The 20,745-nt window shown below is 45.0% G+C and overlaps 1 protein-coding gene across 3 annotated transcripts in view; it reads right to left on the bottom strand.

Moving 5' to 3' along the window:
* ASAP1 (ArfGAP with SH3 domain, ankyrin repeat and PH domain 1) overlaps positions 1-20,745 on the bottom strand; it is a 151,946-nt gene that overhangs the window by 24,965 nt on the left and 106,236 nt on the right. For all 3 annotated transcript variants that reach the window (XM_069957090.1, XM_069957092.1, XM_069957091.1), the window contains 7 exons: positions 20,003-20,132; positions 19,185-19,270; positions 18,596-18,671; positions 16,863-16,949; positions 8,181-8,281; positions 6,855-6,924; positions 115-202 (listed from right to left, as the gene is read on the bottom strand). In XM_069957090.1, the coding sequence (XP_069813191.1) occupies positions 115-202; positions 6,855-6,924; positions 8,181-8,281; positions 16,863-16,949; positions 18,596-18,671; positions 19,185-19,270; positions 20,003-20,132 (638 nt within the window). The remainder of the gene's footprint in view (positions 1-114; positions 203-6,854; positions 6,925-8,180; positions 8,282-16,862; positions 16,950-18,595; positions 18,672-19,184; positions 19,271-20,002; positions 20,133-20,745) is intronic.

Here is a 20,745-nt window from a genome sequence, read left to right as displayed (position 1 = left end):
CCTACGCTCTGTCAGGAGACACTATGGACTGTGCAGGATATTTGGAATGAATCCATTATACTTTACAGACACAAAGCAGACAATGCTGGACAATAGTGAGGAGTGGGAACATACGTGATATCAGGTCGAAGCATTTCTTCTCATCAGCGTTGGGCTTCACTTGGCAGGTGAGAAGGTTGAGTTTTGCGGGTGGCCTATTGGACTGGAAGAATGAATAAGTATCAGAGACATCACAGACATGCCGGACCTAAAGCCTCCTATCCATAGAATGATCCCACATAACAAGGTGTCTATAGAAATGAAACGCTCAGTTCTGACACATGAAAGCTTAACAGTCATAATGAGGATGGAACTTGCTAGAAAGGGAACTCGGGAGCACAAAAAAGTTTTCAAATCAACTAAAAGTTATATAGATTTGTAAATTACTTCTATTATAAAAAACCTCCAGTCTTCCAGTACTTATCAGCTGCTGTCTGCCCTGCAGGAAGTGGTGTATTCTTTCCAGTCTAAAACACAGAGCTCTCTGCTGCCACCTCTGTCCATGTCAGGAACTGTCCAGAGCAGGAGAGGTTTTCTATGGGCATTTGCTGCTGCTCTGGACAGTTCCTGACATGGACAGAGGTGGCAGCGGAGAGCACTGTGTGACACTGGAAAGAATACACCACTTCCTGCATGACATACCACAGCTGATAAGTACTGGAAAACCTAAGATTTTTTTTTAATGGAAATAATTTACAAATCTGTATAACTTTCCACCGCCAGTTAAATGGAAACAAATTATTTTCTTCACAGTACCCCTTTAAATCTTTCCTAAATTTTTTCACTGACTAAACACTGCCGTTGTATCAGGCATTAAAACATTTTCCTCTCACTAGATTTCATTTTAAGTACAGTATTTACAAAAGTAAAGTAATATGTAAACTAAAAGTACTCCTTACCCCAGAAAAAATAGCAATAAAGTCTTTGCCACTAGGTGTCTCACTTCCCTGATAACTGCTGGCCATTGCCTGTTGTCAGGCCAAGTCTGTCTTCAGTAACAGGGAGACAAGGAGAGGACACAGGAAGTCAGGGAGGGGCTTAGCATGTGCTATGTGCAAGAGACAGAGAAAGCCTAAGCTGTTTGCCTGCAAGAGGAGTCATCCACCCTGCTGAAAATGAGCCTCCCTGTTCCTGAAAGGTAAATCAAGGCTATCCTCTCACCCATAAACAGGACAGCTGTCCCTTACATAAATACTAGTGCCAAAGCACCAGCAACCCCTTCTCTCTCTAAATGCTGTACTGTGTAAATCAGCCTGCACCCTTAGTTGAGTGCACCTTTACTAACACTATGTCTTGGTATAGCAGAGAGGGGGATGTCCTGTGTGTGTACTACTGGCAAACAGCCCGGCTCTAGTCCTGGAGGGGGCGCTCAGGAGCTCAATAAAAGCCACAAGAGCACTAAAATATGATCCGTACAGGATAAGTAAACAAGCTTCATTTCATATGTAGACATGAAGTGGAGATGGATTGTATCACTGACGCTGGATCAGCTGTCTGCAGCGGCCTCTCCCCCTATCCATTCTCCAGACCTAACCCCATTGTTTGCTGGTGGAAAGTGATCCATGTAGTGACAGTCGTTCCGGCTCTTTCCTGAATAAGCGCCAGAACATGCGACGTAACGCAGGGTTCGTCTGCACAACACAATGGCAGAGCAAATATTGACACAAGTGGTAGTGCTGTAGTATTCACCGGGTATAATATCCTAAGTCACCTATAATCCCAATCATCGAGGGAAGGATTAAGAGTTGTGGAGCAACAGATTTTATCCGGAGGATAAAGCCGGCAGACGAGAGATGGAGACGTGCGGATATGTCCTGTTATTACCCTCAAGGCCAGGAGGGAGCTGGACAGCTCGGCACAATGTAATAGTATCCGTCACTCATCACAGCTGGCTATGTAGGTGAATAATTCCATAAAACCCACTGCCATATACAAGTCATCACATGACACATCCTCTGCACCTAGAGGGCGCCACAGAGGTTATACTTAGCAGCCACCATAGTCATCCCACCTAGTCACCCGGCTCATCTAACTAAGCTCAGACCATAACTCCTCGTCTTCTTTTTGTCCTCTGTCAACTCTTCCTGTCAGCCATTCACTGTTACACAACATACTCCCTTGCAGACATGACTCTATTTACACCCGGAGCAGCAGAGCACAGGGCTCTGGCTCTAGTGGAACTACAAATACCAACATGGCATGCTGGAAAGTAGGAGTAACAGCTGCAGAGTTAAAAGGGGTTGTTCACTAAGTTTTTTTTTTTCTTTCAAATCAACTTGTGTCAGAAAGTTAGGCAGATTTCGATTTAAAAAATCTCCAGTCTCCCAGTACTTATCAGTTGCTGCATGTTCTGCAGGAAGTGGTGTATTCTTTCCAGTCTGACACCATGCTCTCTGCTGCCACCTCTGGAACTGTCCAGCAGCAAATCCCCATAGAAAACTTCTCCTGCTCTGGACAGAGGTGGCAGCAGAGAGCAGTGTGTCAGACTGGAGAGAATACACCACTTCCTGCAGGACATACAGCGGCTGATAAGTACTGGAAGAGTGGATATTTTTTAATAGAAGTAAATTACAAATTTCTGGTACCAGTTCAATTAAAAGACAAACATTTTTGGAGAACTTTCCCTTTAAAGCTTATAGCTGCCAATTTCTATATATAATGTCAATGCATAGACGGGTCGATATACACAAATCACATAAATAATATATACCTACATCAAAAGAGGATGTTAAATAATATATACACAAGCACTGATCGCTCCCCGGTGAACTCCCGGGCAGCAAGGCATTCTGGGATGGGTAGTTTTACAATGGTAAGGAGGACTTCGCTGCGGGCAGGGGGATTTACCCTCCTGTGTTCACAGAAGTGAATGGAATAAGGAAATTGTGTAAAGAAAGAACTTGAAGACGGCGAAGAATGAAACAGGTTAAAGGTGCAGTCTGTAAGATCTCTGCTTGCTTATTAGTGATGGAAGCCGAAACGGAAAACCTGTCCTGTCCGACCTAGTCTTTGTACACATCTCTTTTCTACAGAGAGCTGACATACAGGTCAGCTGGGCAGGTTTTAACCTCAGAGACGTTTCCATTCACTGACAGCAAGCGGTGAAAAGAAAATACGAGGGATGGGGGAGGTTTTCTTAAAAAATTTGAAAAACCATAACTAATTTGTTGCCCATAGCAACGACACTATGGCAGTATTTTGCCTGGAAAAAAGAAAGCTGTGCTGTGATTGGTTGCTGTTTAAAGAATAGTCTGCTCCTGTTGTCCATAGCAACCAATCACAGCTCAGCTTTCGTTTTCAAAAGTAGAATACAAAATTGAAGCTGTGTTGTGAATGGTTGCTATGGGCAACAGCTTCATCATTCTCCCCCAAAGATAGGCCGAGTTACCCACAGCAACCAATCACAGCGCAGCTTTCATTCTGTATTGTGCCCCTGAAAACTAAAAGCTATGCTGTGATTGGTTGTTGTTGAAAAGAGAAACTGCTTCTGTTACCTAAAGCAACCAATCACAGCGCAGCTTTCAATTTGTATTCTGTTCCTGTAAAAATGAAAGCTGCACTGTGATTGGTTGCTACAGGCAACAGAGTCATCAACCTGCCCTAGGGTCTGCTGTGTCTTCCATTAGAACAGTGTTTCTCCACTTGTTGCAATACTACAGCTCCCATCATGCCCGGCTGTCCAAGCAAGATGGGAGTTGTAGTTTTGCAGCAGCTGGAGGACAATGCTTTAGAAAACACCTTCATATTAAGAAATACAGACATCCCAGGTGCGAGTCTCTCACTCTATATGTCAAGTTAATTCATTTGCATAAAAATAGAACCCCCCTTTAAGACTCCTTTGGTTTTGTTGCATGTTACAGCAGTGCAGTTTTTTTAAGTCTATTACGAGTTACGGCAGATAATGGTGGTGCCTCGTGGCCTCGCAGGTACACATTTAAAAATCAGTGGAAAAATAAAGTCGCCTTTTGCTCGGGAGCTCCGGCTGTTCTTGTAATTGTGTAATACGGCCCATTATCACCGCGTGGAGTTAATGCATAATGAAAGGCCGGCCTCGGACCGCACTGCGTGCCAGCCAAGAGAAAAACAAAAATATAGTGTAAAGACTCCATTAAGACTACAAGGAGTATAAGAGAGAGAGCAGTGTAGACCATCTGCGGCCAACATGAACCATTTGGAGGGCCCGATACAGCGGCCCCAGCTCCCTGGACACCAATTAGCCTAAGTAGTGCGCCGTACTGACGAGTGGGAGGAAATCCGCTATAACATGGGGGAAGGCTGACAAAACCCAAGCAGATGTTGTCCAAGCTGGAATCAAACAAGTAACGCCGATCCTGCACACCCTATACAAGGTATACATACATACTATAGATAGAGCACGGCTGGGCGATTATGGACTATATCAACATCACGATTAACTGAACATTTAACCTCAATTATGATAACCGAATTTTGCTACCGCTGTTTTATAAGCCACGCCTCTTTTTGCAAGCCCCACCCACCGCTGGCTCTAGACAGACAGTAGTGGCCTGAAGAGGTGTCCCCCAGACCGCGGCCGATGTGTCCTTCAAGACGGCTGTTTAAAGTTAGCGGCATCAGGTACCAGTGTGGTGGATAGCAGCTGGGGCTGAAAGCTGAGCAGCGATGGGGGCCTGGAGCACTGTCCCACCCCTGAGTCCCTGGACTGGGGTAGTGCTGTTTAGCAAGGATGTAGTGGTGCTTTCTCTAATGCTGGATAACCCCCCCTTTAGGCTAAATTCACACGGACGGATCCGCAATGGATTTCTCGCAGTGGATCCCTGCCCTGTAAAGCAGGGGGATACTGGGGAGGCCGGAGCTCATACATTACCTGCTCCACGATCCGGCTTGCTTCAGGGGTTCCCAGGTGCAGGTCATGTATGAACTCCTGCCGGTCAGGGGTTAGGGGGGCGGTTTCCCGGCATACTCGCAGTGGGATATCCATCCCGTTGCGAGTTTGTCTGCCCATAGACTTTACAGGGAAGGAATCCGCAGCGGATCTCACTGCGAATTTGCAGCGAGAAATCCACTGCGGATCCGTCTGTGTGAATTTAGCCTTAGGGTGTGTTCATACGTACAGGATCCGCAGCAGATTTGATGGTGCAGATTTGAAGTTGCGGATTCAAAGCAATTCAAATCTGCGACATTAAATCTGCTGCAGATCCTGTACGTGTGAACGCACCCTAAGATTTCACACTGCGAGTTTATTGTAATAAATTCCGCTGCGATGATTACTATGTAACTCAATGGCAATGTATTCCCACAGCAGCGTATTATGTGCGTTTATTTGTACCATGCGGATTTTGTGTGGGAAATCCACTGCGATACGGTATGTGTGAAGGCCTCCTTAAGAGGAACGACCAGAAGGTTGGATGATTCTAAGCTGCTATATCCCTAGTGCACAGGAGACACTGAGGAGGAAGCTATGTCTCCTACCTTCCTCCTCGGCATCGTTCCATTGCAATTAGCCTTTTGCTCTGCTGTCCGGTGAGACTGTTAGGAGCACTGCCCGCCCCATAGTGCAGATCCATCCCTGGCCGGCCGGTGGTGGGTGGGCCAGACAGGCACTATGGGGGTGGGCAGTGCTCCTAACGGGTGCCCCAGTGACCCTAACGGTCTCACCGGAACGGAGCCAAGGAGGAAGGTAAGACACATATATATCAGCCGATTTGATTGGCCTAACCTTCTGATAGTTCCCCTTTAATGTTAGAATTCCCTCTACTTGTATGTACGCCCCTTCAAGAAGGGTATACAGTAAAAATTCAGCCTAAGGCCCGAGATAATAAGCTTAGAAATTCTGCAAAGCATATTACAACACTCATTGTGTCAAGACCCCAGTGTAAGATGACATGTGCAAATTGCATATATGTGTAAAGAATTCGATTTCGCGCCCCCCCCCCCCCCCCCCCCCCCCCCAATAAGTGAGATCTCACGCTGTCACCGCATCGCACCGAAGACGATTATTACAGCAGCAGACAATAACCCTGGCATAACAGCGAGAAGACGGGACCCCGCCGCATGTTATCCACATGAGCAGCTGTTTAGCGAGAACGTGTTCGCGCCCGGCTCGTGTGAGTGACTGGCTAATTGTTGTCAGGCCCGAGCGTCTGCCAGCTCCCGTCAGCTGCTGATCGGAGATGGCAGGGAGAACGCCAGCAAATATTTTTTCCTCGGCACATGTGACACATTCGGAGGAGCAGATTTATTTGGTTCTGCTTTGTAGCATCATCAGCCTAAACACAGCAAACACCACAGACGCTGTTCCACTGCCGACAAGATAACCGCGATATTCCCGGGAGCGCTAAAGTCCCCGCAGCTGCTACACCTTATCATCTCACCTTCTAGAAAAACTGAAAAAAATTACAACTTCTTCTGCACCTGGAGACTGTGGCGAATGTGATGACAAAACCGATATCTTCTCATTTATTCTTTTTTATTAGTTTTATTATTACTACAAAAAAAATCTTATCAGCTGCTGTATGTCCTGCAGGAAGGGGTGTATTCTTTCCAGTCTGGCACAGTGCTCTCTGCTGCCACCTCTGTCCATGTAAGGAACTGTCCAGAGCAGGAGAGGTTTTCTATGGGGATTTGCTGCTGCTCTGGACAGTTCCTGACATGGACAGAGGTGGCAGCAGAGAGCACTGTGTCAGACTTGAGAGAGTACACCACTTCCTGCAGGACACACAGCAGCTGATAATTACTGGAAGACTGGAGATTTTTTAAATAGAAGAAATTTACAAATCTGTATAACTTTGTGACATTCTTTTTTGCCTCTGTGGTGATCATGCCATGTTACTTACTGTGGCATGGGATATAGTGAGGATTCCATTCTTCACCATACACTTCCTTCTCTGCCATACTTTCCTCAGGCTGAAAAAAAAACACAGTGCGCTGTCATCTATGGCCATCGCAGCTTTATTACAGCTATTGTTATGTCTCAGCTATATGTTACATGTGATGCACTATTGTAGAGCAGCTTTGTATATTACTTTGATGCATTGTCACATGAGTAGTTATGCACCCGGAGCAATTACTATTCAGGAACGCGGCAATTACACGTCTGGTGTGACAGCATGACCCGAGAATTAACGGATGTGGACAATAGAACAACTGTTTATCATATTGTTCCAAAGCATCAAATATATGATGGAATAACAATGCACATCATCTAGAATAAGAGTGTCCTATACTGTATGTACACAGCTCCTACACAAGCAGAATAGTGAGTGCAGCTCTGGAGTATAATACAGGATGTAACTCAGGATCAGTAATGTAATGTATGTACACAGTGACCCCACCAGCAGAATAGTGAGTGCAGCTCTGGAGTATAATACAGGATGTAACTCAGGATCAGTACAGGATCAGTAATGTATGTACACAGTGACCTCACCAGCAGAATAGTGAGTGCAGCTCTAAAGTATAATACAGGATGTAACTAAGGATCAATAATGTAATGTATGTACACAGTGACCCCACCAGCAGAATAGTGAGTACAGCTCTAGGGTATAATACAGGATGTAAGTCAGGATCAGTAATGTATGTACACAGTAACTCTACCAGCAGAATAGTGAGTGCAGCTCTGGGGTATAATACAGGATGTAACTCAGGATCAGTAATGTAATGTAATGTATGTACACAGTGACCCCACCAGCAGAATAGTGAGTGCAGCTCTGGGAGTATAATACAGGATGTAACTCAGGATCAGTACAGGATCAGTAATGTATGTACACAGTGACCCCCACCAGCAGAATAGTGAGTGCAGATCTGGAGTATAATACAGGATGTAACTTAGGATCAGTAATGTAATGTATGTACACAGTAACCCCACCAGAAGAATAGTGAGTGCAGCTCTGAAGTATAATAAAGGTTGTAGCTCAGGATTAGTTTTATACGAATTATAGAATAAGTATATAAAATAATATACAAGCAGCTGTTTATTTCAACATAATCTGCAGCTGCCACTAGGAATGCTCTAAGCAATATAACTCCAATAACTATATAATATTTGGGTGTTATTGTGACACACAGCCAGGATTGAGGGGTACTACACAGGAGGCTGCATCCAATATACATGATATTTCAACAGAACACAAATCCCTCCAGGTGTATGAAATCCTAACCCTTACCCATCGCTCTTCTTTAATATGTAGCCTTTCTTCTCACTGCCGTACTCCTTGTTTCCTTGGAGCTGGTGCATACTGTACCCTCCCTGTTTGCTCTGGGAATCCTAGAGATAAAGAAAAAGAAGAAATGACACAAACAATACTAAAGATTATAGTGAAATGACCAAAGCTACAAGAGTCACACTGATAAGACAATTATTATTATTCAGCTGTTATATTCCTGTATATAGGAGCAGTATTATAGTAGTTATCCAGCCCAAAAAAGAAGAAAGAGCTAGCACTCACCGTTTGCTGAAGCACATTATCCAGTTTATTCGGGGTTCAATACAGCATGGATCACGGGGAGGGAGGTGGAAGCAGGTGCGTCAAGGCGACAGACTGTTTCACTTGCGTTTGCAAGTTTCGTCAGGCCCATGGACCGTGGGCCTGACGAAACTTGCAAACGCAAGTGAAACAGTCTGTCGCCTTGACGCACCTGCTTCCACCTCCCTCCCCGTGATCCATGCTGTATTGAACCCCGAATAAACTGGATAATGTGCTTCAGCAAACGGTGAGTGCTAGCTCTTTCTTCTTTTTTGGACTGGATTGGATTTATCTTATTAGCTTTATGCACCACCCAGCTGAATATCCACTGCCTATACATCCTCTACTCTTAGTCCTGACCCAGAGTATTCCACATATACCCTATATGCGCATTGGTGCTCGCTCCTATTTCTTTTTGGACTGTCCATTATAGTAGTTATATTCTTGTATATAGGAGGCAGTATTATAGTAGTTATATTCTTGTATATAGGAGCAGTATTATAGTAGTTATATTCCTGTATATAGGAGCAGTATTATAGTAGTTATATTCTTGTATATAGAAGCAGTATTATAGTAGTTATATTCTGTATATATAGGAGGCAGTATTGTAGTAGTTATATCCTTGTATACAGGAGCAGTATTATAGTAGTTATATTCCTGTATATAGGAGCAGTATTATAGTAGTTATATTCTTGTATATAGGAGCAGTATTATAGTAGTTATAGTCCTGTATATAGGAGCAGTATTATAGTAGGTATATTCTTGTATATAGGAGCAGTATTATAGTAGTTATATTCTTGTATATAGGAGCAGTATTATACTAGTTATATTCTTGTATATAGGTGCAGTATTATAGTAGTTATATTCTTGTATATAGAATACAATACATTCCTCAGTGGGACATAGTTATAAAAGGCAGAAGAAAACCTCTAAGAGCTATTATGGTGGTGGATGTAGCTGTGGTCATTCACTTTATAATTTTAATTAAAAAAAAAAAAAGGTGACAGTGAATATGGAGACTAGGCTGACAATGAAGTCAAGCTGACAAAAGACAAAACTTACTCTCCTAGACTTCGATCAGGGAAGCAAATGAGAGACAAGGAGGGAAAAAAGCAAAACACTTATTAAACATTATTAACAAGTAAAACCATCACAGTCAGGGCTGCAGGTATCAAGCAAAGGTTTAACGGTTTAACACAATGTAATCGCACATCCCGAATACTGAAAGCAGGACAAACATCAACATCTGATTATTCTATATATTCCATTTATAGACTGTGACAGATGGGATACACAGTAACACAGAGAAGAGTGCTATCTATCTCCTATCTATCTATCTATCTATCTATCTATCTATCTATCTATCTATCTATCTAAGCTTGTTTCAATTATTGAGATTTTTACTCTTTCTATATCAGGGCATTCTCCATTGCTCAATCCTCTGCAGTCTTGTGCTGCCTATAAGTCCTGGATGAAGACAACGTCAGGATTTGGGGTGTGTTGCCCTGAGGCCTTCAGACTTGTGAATGCAGTCCTGAAGTGGGGAAAAAACCCTATTTTGATCTTTCCGCAGCTTTTTACTTCCCCTATGCAGGCTGCAGGTGGAAAAGGTGGAGGCTCCCGATGCCTCGTACCTCAGCAGCACTGCAGCCCCTTCTGCAAACTCCTGTTTCGGCCAGACAGCATCATGTACAGTACATGGTGCAATAAAGACATAGTATTCTCGCTGCCATCTATTGTCACACCAAGCACATCCTGTACGAGCCTGTGGTCATGGAGCTGACATGTCCTGTACACTGCACAGAAAAGCCATCAATGCAAAATCTGCAGAAGATGCTGTCATGTGCAAGACAGGAGCGACAAAGACGGCCATGAAGGGATGTTACACAATGTCTGCCTCCTGCCAGGAACCAGGATCAACAATCCCAGACTTACTAAGAATGCTTCTCGCTCTGTAGTAAACAGGGGGCGTTTTTCTCAGCGTGAGTGCACTATAGAGCGGTATGTAACATATAAAGTAACAGCACCGCTTCTGAGATGTTGTGTCAGGTCCTTTCAGCAGGATGGAAATGACATTCTTCCCTTGATATTACACCCACTGTCACATCCACAAGTGTGCAAACTTACATATAGGACACCCAATATCTGTTTCCTCTATTTCTGCAGTCTAACCCTTACAGGGGAACTATCAGCAGGTTAGCCGAATCTTACCAGCTGATAGAAGCCTATATTGCTGGGGACACTGAGGAGCAAGGTATGTATCTTACCTTCCTCCACTACCGCACTGTTAGTCAGGGTAAACTCCGCTCCGGAGCCCTGCCGTGCCATCTGGCCCGTCCCCTTCATTGATTATTATTAGAAGCAGTGGGCCGGATGACACGGCAGGGCTCCTAAAGGTGCTCCAGAGTGGACTTTACCCCAAATAACAGTGTGGGAGCGTGTCAAGGAGTAAGGTAAGACACATACCTTTCTCCTCAGCGGCCCAGGTGCTATAGATTTGTCTAACCTGCTGAGAGTTCCTTTTTATTTGGTACTCCAGCATTTTTTTTTCTTTCTTTTAAATCAACTGGTTTAAGAAAGCTATAAAGATTTTTAATTCTTCCAGTACTTATCAGCTGCTGTATGTCCTGCAGGAAGTAGTGTATTCTCTCCAGTCTGACACAGTGCTCTCTGCTGCCACCTCTGTCCATGTTAGGAACTGTCCAGAGCAGTAGCAAATCCCCATAGAAAACCTCTCCTGCTGAACATGTTTACTGTTGGCACTAAATTCAGTGCTTATAGATTTTCTCTTTTGTAATATGTTCTTAAAAAATCTAATAAAAAACATTGAACCAGAAAACCTCTCCTGCTCTGGACAGCACTGTGAGTATTGTGTCAAGTTGGAAAGAATATACCACTTCTTGTACGCATACAGCAGCTGATAAGTACTGGAAGTCTGGAGAGTTTTAAATAGAAGTAAATGACAAATCTGTATTAACTTTCTTAAACCAGTTGATTTAAAAAAAAATATGTTTTTTCCCACCGGAGCACCCCTTTAAAGTCCGAGCTCTTTTTCCACCCTCATTTTAATACATAGCATTTCTGGTTTTTATGATGTCTGCGATGACACTGACATTCCAATCTCACGGGTGTCACATTTTTCCCACAAAGAGACAGGAATTTCCTTGAGAAGCGCTGACATCTGACGTTCTCTGAGAAGTCCCAGCGCAGCAAGAAATATTTGTGCAAGCTGTATCCGATTGTGAAACCAGGCAGGACCGCCAACACTATACAGGGTGGCCGTATATACTGCCGTGCTATACCGGAGGATGGTGTCCTCCTATGTACATTTTGGGAAACTTATGAAAAGCACATCCTGAGTGTCAGTGGGTGTCAGGAAATGCTGTGAGTTGTAGTTGTACAATTACTGCCAGTGCTCTATATCAGGCACTACTGATATGTTGTATGGACTTTTTATATTATATACTGTAAGGCTATGTTCACACAACGTATTTTTTCGTATTTCTACGGCCGTTGTTGCCGATTGCAACAACGGCTGTATATAAAGGGGCAGTGTGGCGCTAAACATTTATTCCCAAAATAACACACATTACAAAGTTATACAACTTTGTAATGTATGTTATGTATGTGAATGGCCCCCTTCCCTGTGTCCCCCCACCCCGGAAGTGTGGTGCATTATACTAACCGTGTCTACCTCCGTCCGCCATCTTGTGACAATGACGACATTTTCGGGAGGCCGGCCGAACCACTCCAGACGTCCCTCATGCCGGCCCGCCCTTTGCCGCGTCATCAGCTGCTCAACCGCGATTGGCTGAGCATAACTGTGCTCAGCCAATTGCAGCTGAGCAGCTGATGACGGCTGAGGGACGGCTGGAGCGGTTCGGTTGGCCTCCCGAAAATGTTGTCATTGTCCCAAGATGGCGGCCGGGGTCGACAGTAATGCGGTAAGTATAATGCACCACACTTCCGGGGTGGAAGGGGGGAGGAACACGGCCGGAAGGGGGCCATTCACATACATAACATATATTACAAAGTTGTATAACTTTGTAATGTGTGTTATTTTGTGAATAAATGTTTATCGATGCACTACCTCTTTAATACGAGAAAATACGTTGGCCGAGTGTCTATGGGATCGCGGCAGGAGTGTATACACATGGCATACGCTCCGGTCGGGCGAGGCGCTGCAAACAACTGGCAAGTCAGTTTTCTGCGGCCGCTATTCAGTGAATAGCGGCCGAAGAGAACCATGTCAGGGCACACTATGAAGCGAACGGCTGCGGCCATAGCATGCGGAGGGGAGTTCTAAAGTGGGCGTGCACTGATGCGCCCCCATCAGAACTCTGCGGGCCGGTCTCTTACGAAGGGGATTTTTTTTAATAGAAGTAAATTTTAAATCTCTGGCACTTTAGGGCAGGTGTTGATTTAAAAAACAAATTGGGGTGAACAACCCCTTTAACCAAGGATCTGCTTGTAATATTCTAATGTAACTTTGCTCTAAGTGGTCATAATTCCAGTAATACCCTGTATATCAACTATTATGTTGTATTAATCTATAGAAGACTAATCATAGGATGTCCATAGCAGGGGTAGGAAATCTTGGCTCTCCAGCTGTTGCAAAACTACAACTCCCATCATGCCTGGACAGCTAAAGCTTTAGCTGTCCAGGCATGATGGGAGTTGTAGTTTTGCAACAGCTGGAGAGCCGAGGTTACCTATCCCTGCTATGGTAGATACGGGGTATCCCCCTCCTCTATTATACTATGTGTTTCATCCATGATTTTCAAGATCTCTGCTTGCTGTCATTGCATAGTAACCCTCATTTAGACCTAGAAACTGTAAAGTTATGTTTTTTGTTTTTTTTTCCCCCAGGGAGCATAGCCTGGCCTCGACTAGGAATCAGCACCTCCTAATCCTTCACAGCCCCCCCCTAAAACCTAGGTCATACAACAGTGATGCAAATCCAAGCTCCCTGCCAGTCGTCACATCTAACACCAAAGCCAGCTCTGCACTTCTGTTCTGTCTACACATTGTTCTATGTGGCACATAGACTGAGTGGCCAGGGTGGCACAACACTGGTGGCCAGGAAGAGATGTAAACACACTGGCTACCAGCATGGTACAGCACTGACCACTCCACCAAAGCGGAACATGGCATGAAAATACTAAGAGTCTCAGAACCTGCTATAAAGGCTACGTCTATGGGCATCTACATGTATAGGTGGCATACCACTATATAGGCTATGTGTATGGGCATCTAGATGTATAGGTGGCATACCACTATACACATGTGTACATCCATGTCTGTTTGGACTTCCAGTCATGCCAGATGACTGGACCTCTCCTATTGGTGACTATCTATCTACCTATCTCCTTTTTTTTTCTATGTATCTTCATTATTGTAACTTTTATTATAACTAGCTATATCACTGCAGTGTAATATGCTAATCCCTGAGGGGGTGTATCCATACCGGAACAGGGGTGCCTGGTCCCGATTCTTATGGACATGCCAAACAAGAGTCTATAAGGCTATATGGTAGAGGCCAAAATGCATGGGACACAATGACATCATACAGTCACATGAGCAGGGGTACACAAGGGGCGAGGAGTTCATTTACTGGGCCTATTACACGGCCTGATTATTGTTTAACAAGGGCTGCATGGACATCGTTACCGATGTCCGTGAAGTCCTTGCTTAAACTGCATACATTACCTGTCCAGGCTGCAGGGCTCCTCTTGTAGTCTTCTTCTCACAGGGTCCTGTGCGCTCCAGCTTCATAACGGCCTGTCAGCTGAGACAGGCCGCTCTGAAGCTGGAGCGTGCAGGACCCGGGGAGAAGAAGACCGCAAAAGGAGCCCTGCAGCCTGGACAGGTAATGTATATTGTCAGCCACCGGCCGTGCACCGCTGTTACACGTAGCAATGCGCGGTCGGCGCCCGATAATTATAGGTTTGAGTAGGGCTGGGCGATATGGCCAAAAAATCTCGATTTTTTTACAAATTTTGGACGATTCTCGATTTAAATCTCGATTTTTTTTGTTATTTTTGCTAAATAAACAGGACATTTTTATCCCTGCAGCAATAAATACTATCTTAATTACGTTTGAGACAACGGTATTGCTTCCTAGTGTAACAGTGCTCCCCCTGTGCCCCCATGTAGTAGACCAGCCCATTGTGTGCCCCATATAAGTAGTTTTCCCAAATATGTGCCCCATATAGTATAGGAGATCTTCTTTGTGCCTCCATCTAGGTAGGGAGTAGTAGTGGGGGTATAGTGGATAATGGGTGTAGTGGTACAGGTAAACATGAGGAGTGTGGTGGTAGTAGTACAGTTATAGATGAGGGGTGTAGTAGTACAGTTATAGATGAGGGGTGTAGTAGTACAGGTATAGATGAGGGGTGTAGTAGTACAGGAATAGGATGAGGGGTGTGGTGGTAGTAGTACAGGAATAGATGAGGGGGACTGGGGCAGCTGAGGGTGACTGGGGGGGGGGCTGAGGCAGCTGAGGGGGGACTGGGGTGACTGAGGGGTTATGAGAAAGACTGGGGGTGACTGAAGGGGTATGGGGCAGACTGGGGGTCACTGAGGGGGCATGTAACAGACTGGGGGGCACTGAGGGGGTATGGAGCAGACTGGGGGTCACTGAGGGGGTATGGAGCAGACTGGGGGTCACTGAGGGGGTATGGAGCAGACTGGGGGTCACTGAGGGGGTATGGAGCAGACTGGGGGTCACTGAGGGGGTATGGAGCAGACTGGGGGTCACTGAGGGGGCATGTAACAGACTGGGGGTCACTGAGGGGTATGGAGCAGACTGGGGTCACTGAGGGGTATGGAGCAGACTGGGGTCACTGAGGGGTATGGAGCAGACTGGGGGTCACTGAGGGGGTATGGAGCAGACTGGGGGTCACTGAGGGAGTATGGGGCAGACTGGGGGTCACTGAGGGGGTATGGGGCAGACTGGGGGTCACTGAGGGGGTATGGGGCAGACTGGGGGTCACTGAGGGGGCATGGGGCAGACTGGGGGTGACTGAGGGGGTATGGGGCAGACTGGGGGTCACTGAGGGGGTATGGGGCAGACTGGGGGTCACTGAGGGGGTATGGGGCAGACTGGGGGTCACTGAGGGGGTATGGGGCAGACTGGGGGTGACTGAGGGTCACTGAGGGGGCATGGGGCAGACTGGGGGTGACTGAGAGGTTATGCGGGCCTAAGGTAGGCACGGTAAAGTGTCGGGTCCGGAGAGAGTTGCAGGACGGTGAGATGCAGGGCCGGCAGTCAGGACAGATGTGCACCAGCGGCTCCAGCCTCTTCACGCTCTCGCTCTCTTCCTGGCACACGTGCAGGTCCCCGGTCTGTGGAGGCGGCTGCAGGGATTGCAGCAGAAGGAGATAGTGTCGCTGCCCGCTGTACAGCTTCAGGACCCGCAGCGGCGCTATCTCCTTCTGCTGCAATCCCTGCCGCCTCCTCCACAGACCAGGGACCTGCACGTGTGCCAGGAAGAGAGCGTGACGCAGCTCAGCGTGGCTCTGCCGTGTAAGGGGCGGGGACACGTCAGCCGCGGCTCTGTGAAGAGGCTGGAGCCGCCGATGCCGCATCTCTCCTGACTGGCGGTCCTGCACCTTACCTCGCCGTCCTGCAACTGTCTCCGGACCCGACACTTTACCGCGCCGGCCTCTCCTGCACCGCTTTGCCCGCAATGATTTTTTGTGAAAATCTAATTTACGATTTTCACAAAAAATCTAATCGATTCTAACTGTTTGGGCAAATTAATCGAATTAATTCGATTAATCTCCCAGCCCTAGGTTCGAGCCTATATTAACGGTCAGTCGCTGATTGTTGTCATCGGCTGATCATTGTATTTATTACATGGAGCGATAATTGGCCGAACTGGGCCGATTATCACTCCGTGGAATAGGCCCCTAACCCTTGTCCCCTTGTCCCATGCAGAAGTCCGTTAACAGCAGTGCACAGCACATCATCCGTATTTATGGACCATGCACGGAATGTTAGGATGAGGCCTTAGCATTAGAATAACGGTTACTATCCAAGACCCTACCAGGATAACCCCGACCCTAACCACTTTTTTAGCACTAACCCCAAGGATTAGGGTTGGAGTTCAGGCAGGGGTTAATTTTGCATTCTTAAAGGACCCTAACCCTAATCCTAACACTAAGCATAAAGATTACGGTTGTCCACTGCTGGAGAGCGTACCCTGGTCACACCAGGAGTCCAGGGGGCGGTCCTACTGATATGGAATGCCCCAGCTCAGTACATACGCCAAATATTACCTTATAGACCTATAGATTAAACTGCTCAATGTCTACTCCAAACCATGAGGAAAATGACAGATCATTCAGAGAGAACTGGAAGCTTCTATATACACATACCTCCTTCTGATCCAACTGCAGAGAAGACTTGATGAGGTCCCGGAGGGCAGTGAGCTGCTTCTTCTCCTCATCCTGTGTCTGTTTTATCTACGAGGAAATGGGTAAATACATTACATATCACCTACATATAAAACACAGTAACGCTACATGCTCACATACATATACTGACCAAGAGGGGGGCAGTATTATAGTAGTTATATTCCTGTATATAGGGGCAGTGTTATAGTAGTTATATTCTTGTATATAGGGAGCAGTATTATAGTAGTTATATTCTCGTATATAGGGGGCAGTGTAATAGTAGTATATTCCTGTATATAGGAGGCAGTATTATAGTAGTTATATTCTTGTATATAGGGAGCAGTATTATAGTAGATATATCCCTGTATATAGGAGCAGTATTATAGTAGTTATATTCCTGTATATAGGAGCAGTATCATAGTAGTTATATTCTTGTATATAGGAGCAGTATTATAGTATATTCTTGTATATAGGAGCAGTATTATAGTAGTTATATTCTTGTGTATAGGAGCAGTATTATAGTAGTTATATTCTTGTATATAGGAGCAGTATTATAGTAGTTATATTCTTGTATATAGGAGCAGTATTATAGTAGTTATATTCTTGTATATAGGAGCAGTATTATAGTAGTTATATTCTTGTATATAGGAGCAGTATTATAGTAGTTATATTCTTGTATATAGGAGCAGTATTATGGTAGTTATATTCTTGTATATAGGAGCAGTATTATAGTAGTTATATTCTTGTATATAGGAGCAGTATTATAGTAGTTATATTCCTGTATATAGGAGGCAGTATTATAGTAGTTATATTCTTGTATATAGGAGCAGTATTATGGTAGTTATATTCTTGAACATAGGGGGAAATAATATAATTGTATTACTATAGTGATTGGCACACAGAGATAATAATATGCCAATGCCAGCACTTATCACAGTTAGATATGAGAATTCCTCATAATAAGTGGAAGCAATAAGTAGGCACGGGGAGGGGTGAGTTAGTACTTGTAATCAATTTCCCCCATGCCCCTGCCAACTACAGGATTTTAAAATCTGACAGACTTCTCCTTTAATTCTCTTCTGTGAAACTGCTGCAAATTCTTTTAGCTCTTTGTGTAGAATAGACAGGTGACAACTAGCACTGGAATCTCTGAAAAACCTTTAAGGGGTTGTCCAGGCTTAGAAATGCACAGTTGTCTTCTTCAAGAAAGGGCACCACTCTTGTCCTCAGGTTGGGTGTGGGGGTTTTGCTGCACAGATTCATCACAGTGGATGAGGCTGAATTGCAATACCAGACACAACCTGAGCACATGGGACTGTTTTGCAAAAAAGTAGCCATGCTTTTTCTACTCCTGGATAACCCCTTAAATGTGTTGTCACCCAGCTACTCCTGGATGGTATATCTACTCACCCAGTGTCATTAAATAAAGGGCGTATCAGTTAAAAGTTGTCAGGGACCACTTATTGGTTCCACAGACCAAAAAACTCTGAAGGATCTAACAAAGTTCCCTGGAAGCAGTGTAATACCTTGTAACAGAAAGCTATTGCAGGTTCCCGAAATAGCACCACACAAGTGCATGGTTGGGTCTGGTATTACAGCTGATCTTCACTGGATCTGCAGTACCACTTACATTCTATGGACAAGGGTGGCGCTATTGCTTAAGGTGGCAAAATTATGTACAACTCTTACTGAGGGGAAACCTACAATCTACTTACATTGTACAGATCAGCAGCCAGCTTCTCTATGTACTGCTTCAGCTTATCTGCAGTTTTCAGGCCGTCCTGGAAGAAACTGAGAAGAGAGATGATCTTTTAAGGGGTACTCCAGCTAAATATTTTTTCTTTTAAGTCAAGTGGTGTCAGAAAGTGCCAGAGACTTGTTATTTACTTCTATTAAAAAATCTTCAGTCTTTCAATACTTATCAGCTGCTGTATGGCCTGCGGGAAGTGGTGTATTCTTTCCAGTCTGCTACCCCCTCTGTCCATGTCAGGAACTGTCCAGAGCAGGAGAGGTTTTCTATGGGGATTTGCTACTGCTCTTGGCAGTTCCTGACATGGACAGAGGGGGCAGCAGAGAGCACTGTGTAAGACTGTAAAGAAATCTGCAGGGCATACAGCAGCTGATAAGTACTGGAAGACTGAAGATTTTTAAATGGAAGTGAATAACATATATCTGACACAAACTGAGTATGCCTTTAACTACTGCAATATGTTTGCCTGCTCTACCATTAGGTGGCGCCATGTGTGCACCCCAGTATAACGTTAATATACATAATGTTAGTACTGGCGCAGGATTCGTACTCACTTGCACTGTGCATGGTAATACTTGATCAGATTCTGCAGGAGGTCCACGCCCTTCTTTGTCTTGATTTCATTAACTTTAATAAGATACTGTCAGGAGACAAATACAGCGGTTAGCGGATAATTGTATACCGTAGTGAGGGGTATACAGCGCTGCCTGTGCGGGGGCGAGACGCTAACTAAATAATCATAGATGTATTGTGTTAATATCCGACATCTCGCCGCTGCCGCCGTATATTTATGTGGATAGAGAATGCTATGTTATTGTACTGGGTCTATTCACACCTATGATTTCACAGACTATACACCCAGATGCCTTATACATTTTCACTTATTCAGAGTATAGGGGGTGACTAGTCAGCGTAGACCCCCACAGATCCAGCACCAACTGACCTGTTGCAGATTTAAAGGGGTTATCCACAGGAAAGCTACTTTCTTTCAAAAACAGCGCCACCCCTGTCCCTAGGTTGAGTGTGGTATTGCAAGTCATACCTCATTCAAGTCAAGAATGGTGCTGTTTGTGATAGAAAGCGGCCATGTTTATGCAGGCCTGGACCGTCCCTGTATAACTTACATTACATGGGCATTTTCTATGTGGACAGAGGTTAGATAAATCTCATCCATTTTCCTGCTACTTTATAATACACCGATAATCTGCCACCCGTAAATGCACCAGAGATATGTGTAATGCCTCCGCTCAGGGCATGATGGGAATTGTAGTAAGGTAACAGCTGGAGGGCAGCAGGTTGTGCCCCACTGCTATAATGGGGTTTCCCAGTCAGTTCTACAGGGGCTGTACACAGGCAGTGTGACTGATCTCACCTCGCACATCTGTAACTGGAACAGTCTCCTCTCTTTTTCCATTTCCTCAGCGATCTCAGCCCCCGTGATCTCCGTCCGGATCATCCCATGTTGTTTCGCATGCTCCCGCTTCTCCTTCTCAATCTTTGTGCTAAAAAAATAGTATTTTTTTATTTTTTTTTTGCAAATTAAGGGAAAACCTAACAAATTTAACACCACAACACACCCCATCACAATCAACCGCACATCTACACACACACACATGTACACACACCCCATCACAATCAACCGCACATCTACACACACACACGTACACACACCCCATCACAATCAACCGCACATCTACACACTCACAAACACACGTACACACATCCCATCACAATCAACCGCACATCTACACACACTCCATCACAAACACCCACACATCTACACACACACACACCTAGATCTACACACACATCCACACACACCTAGATCTACACACACCTAACTCTACACACACACACACCGTCACACACATCCACACACACATCTACACACACATCTACACACACACACACATCTACACACACACACACATCTACACACACACACACACACACCTACACACACACAAACATCTACACACACACACACACACATCTACACACACACACACACACACACACACATCTACACACACTCCATCACAAACACCCACACATCTACACACACACACACCTAGATCTACACAAACACATCCACACACACCTAGATCTACACAC

The sequence above is a fragment of the Dendropsophus ebraccatus genome, chromosome 2, assembly GCF_027789765.1.
Source record: "Dendropsophus ebraccatus isolate aDenEbr1 chromosome 2, aDenEbr1.pat, whole genome shotgun sequence".
Classification (NCBI taxonomy): domain Eukaryota; kingdom Metazoa; phylum Chordata; class Amphibia; order Anura; family Hylidae; genus Dendropsophus; species Dendropsophus ebraccatus.
Note: the sequence above shows the minus strand (reverse complement) of the source record. Positions and strands in the feature narration are given on the sequence as shown.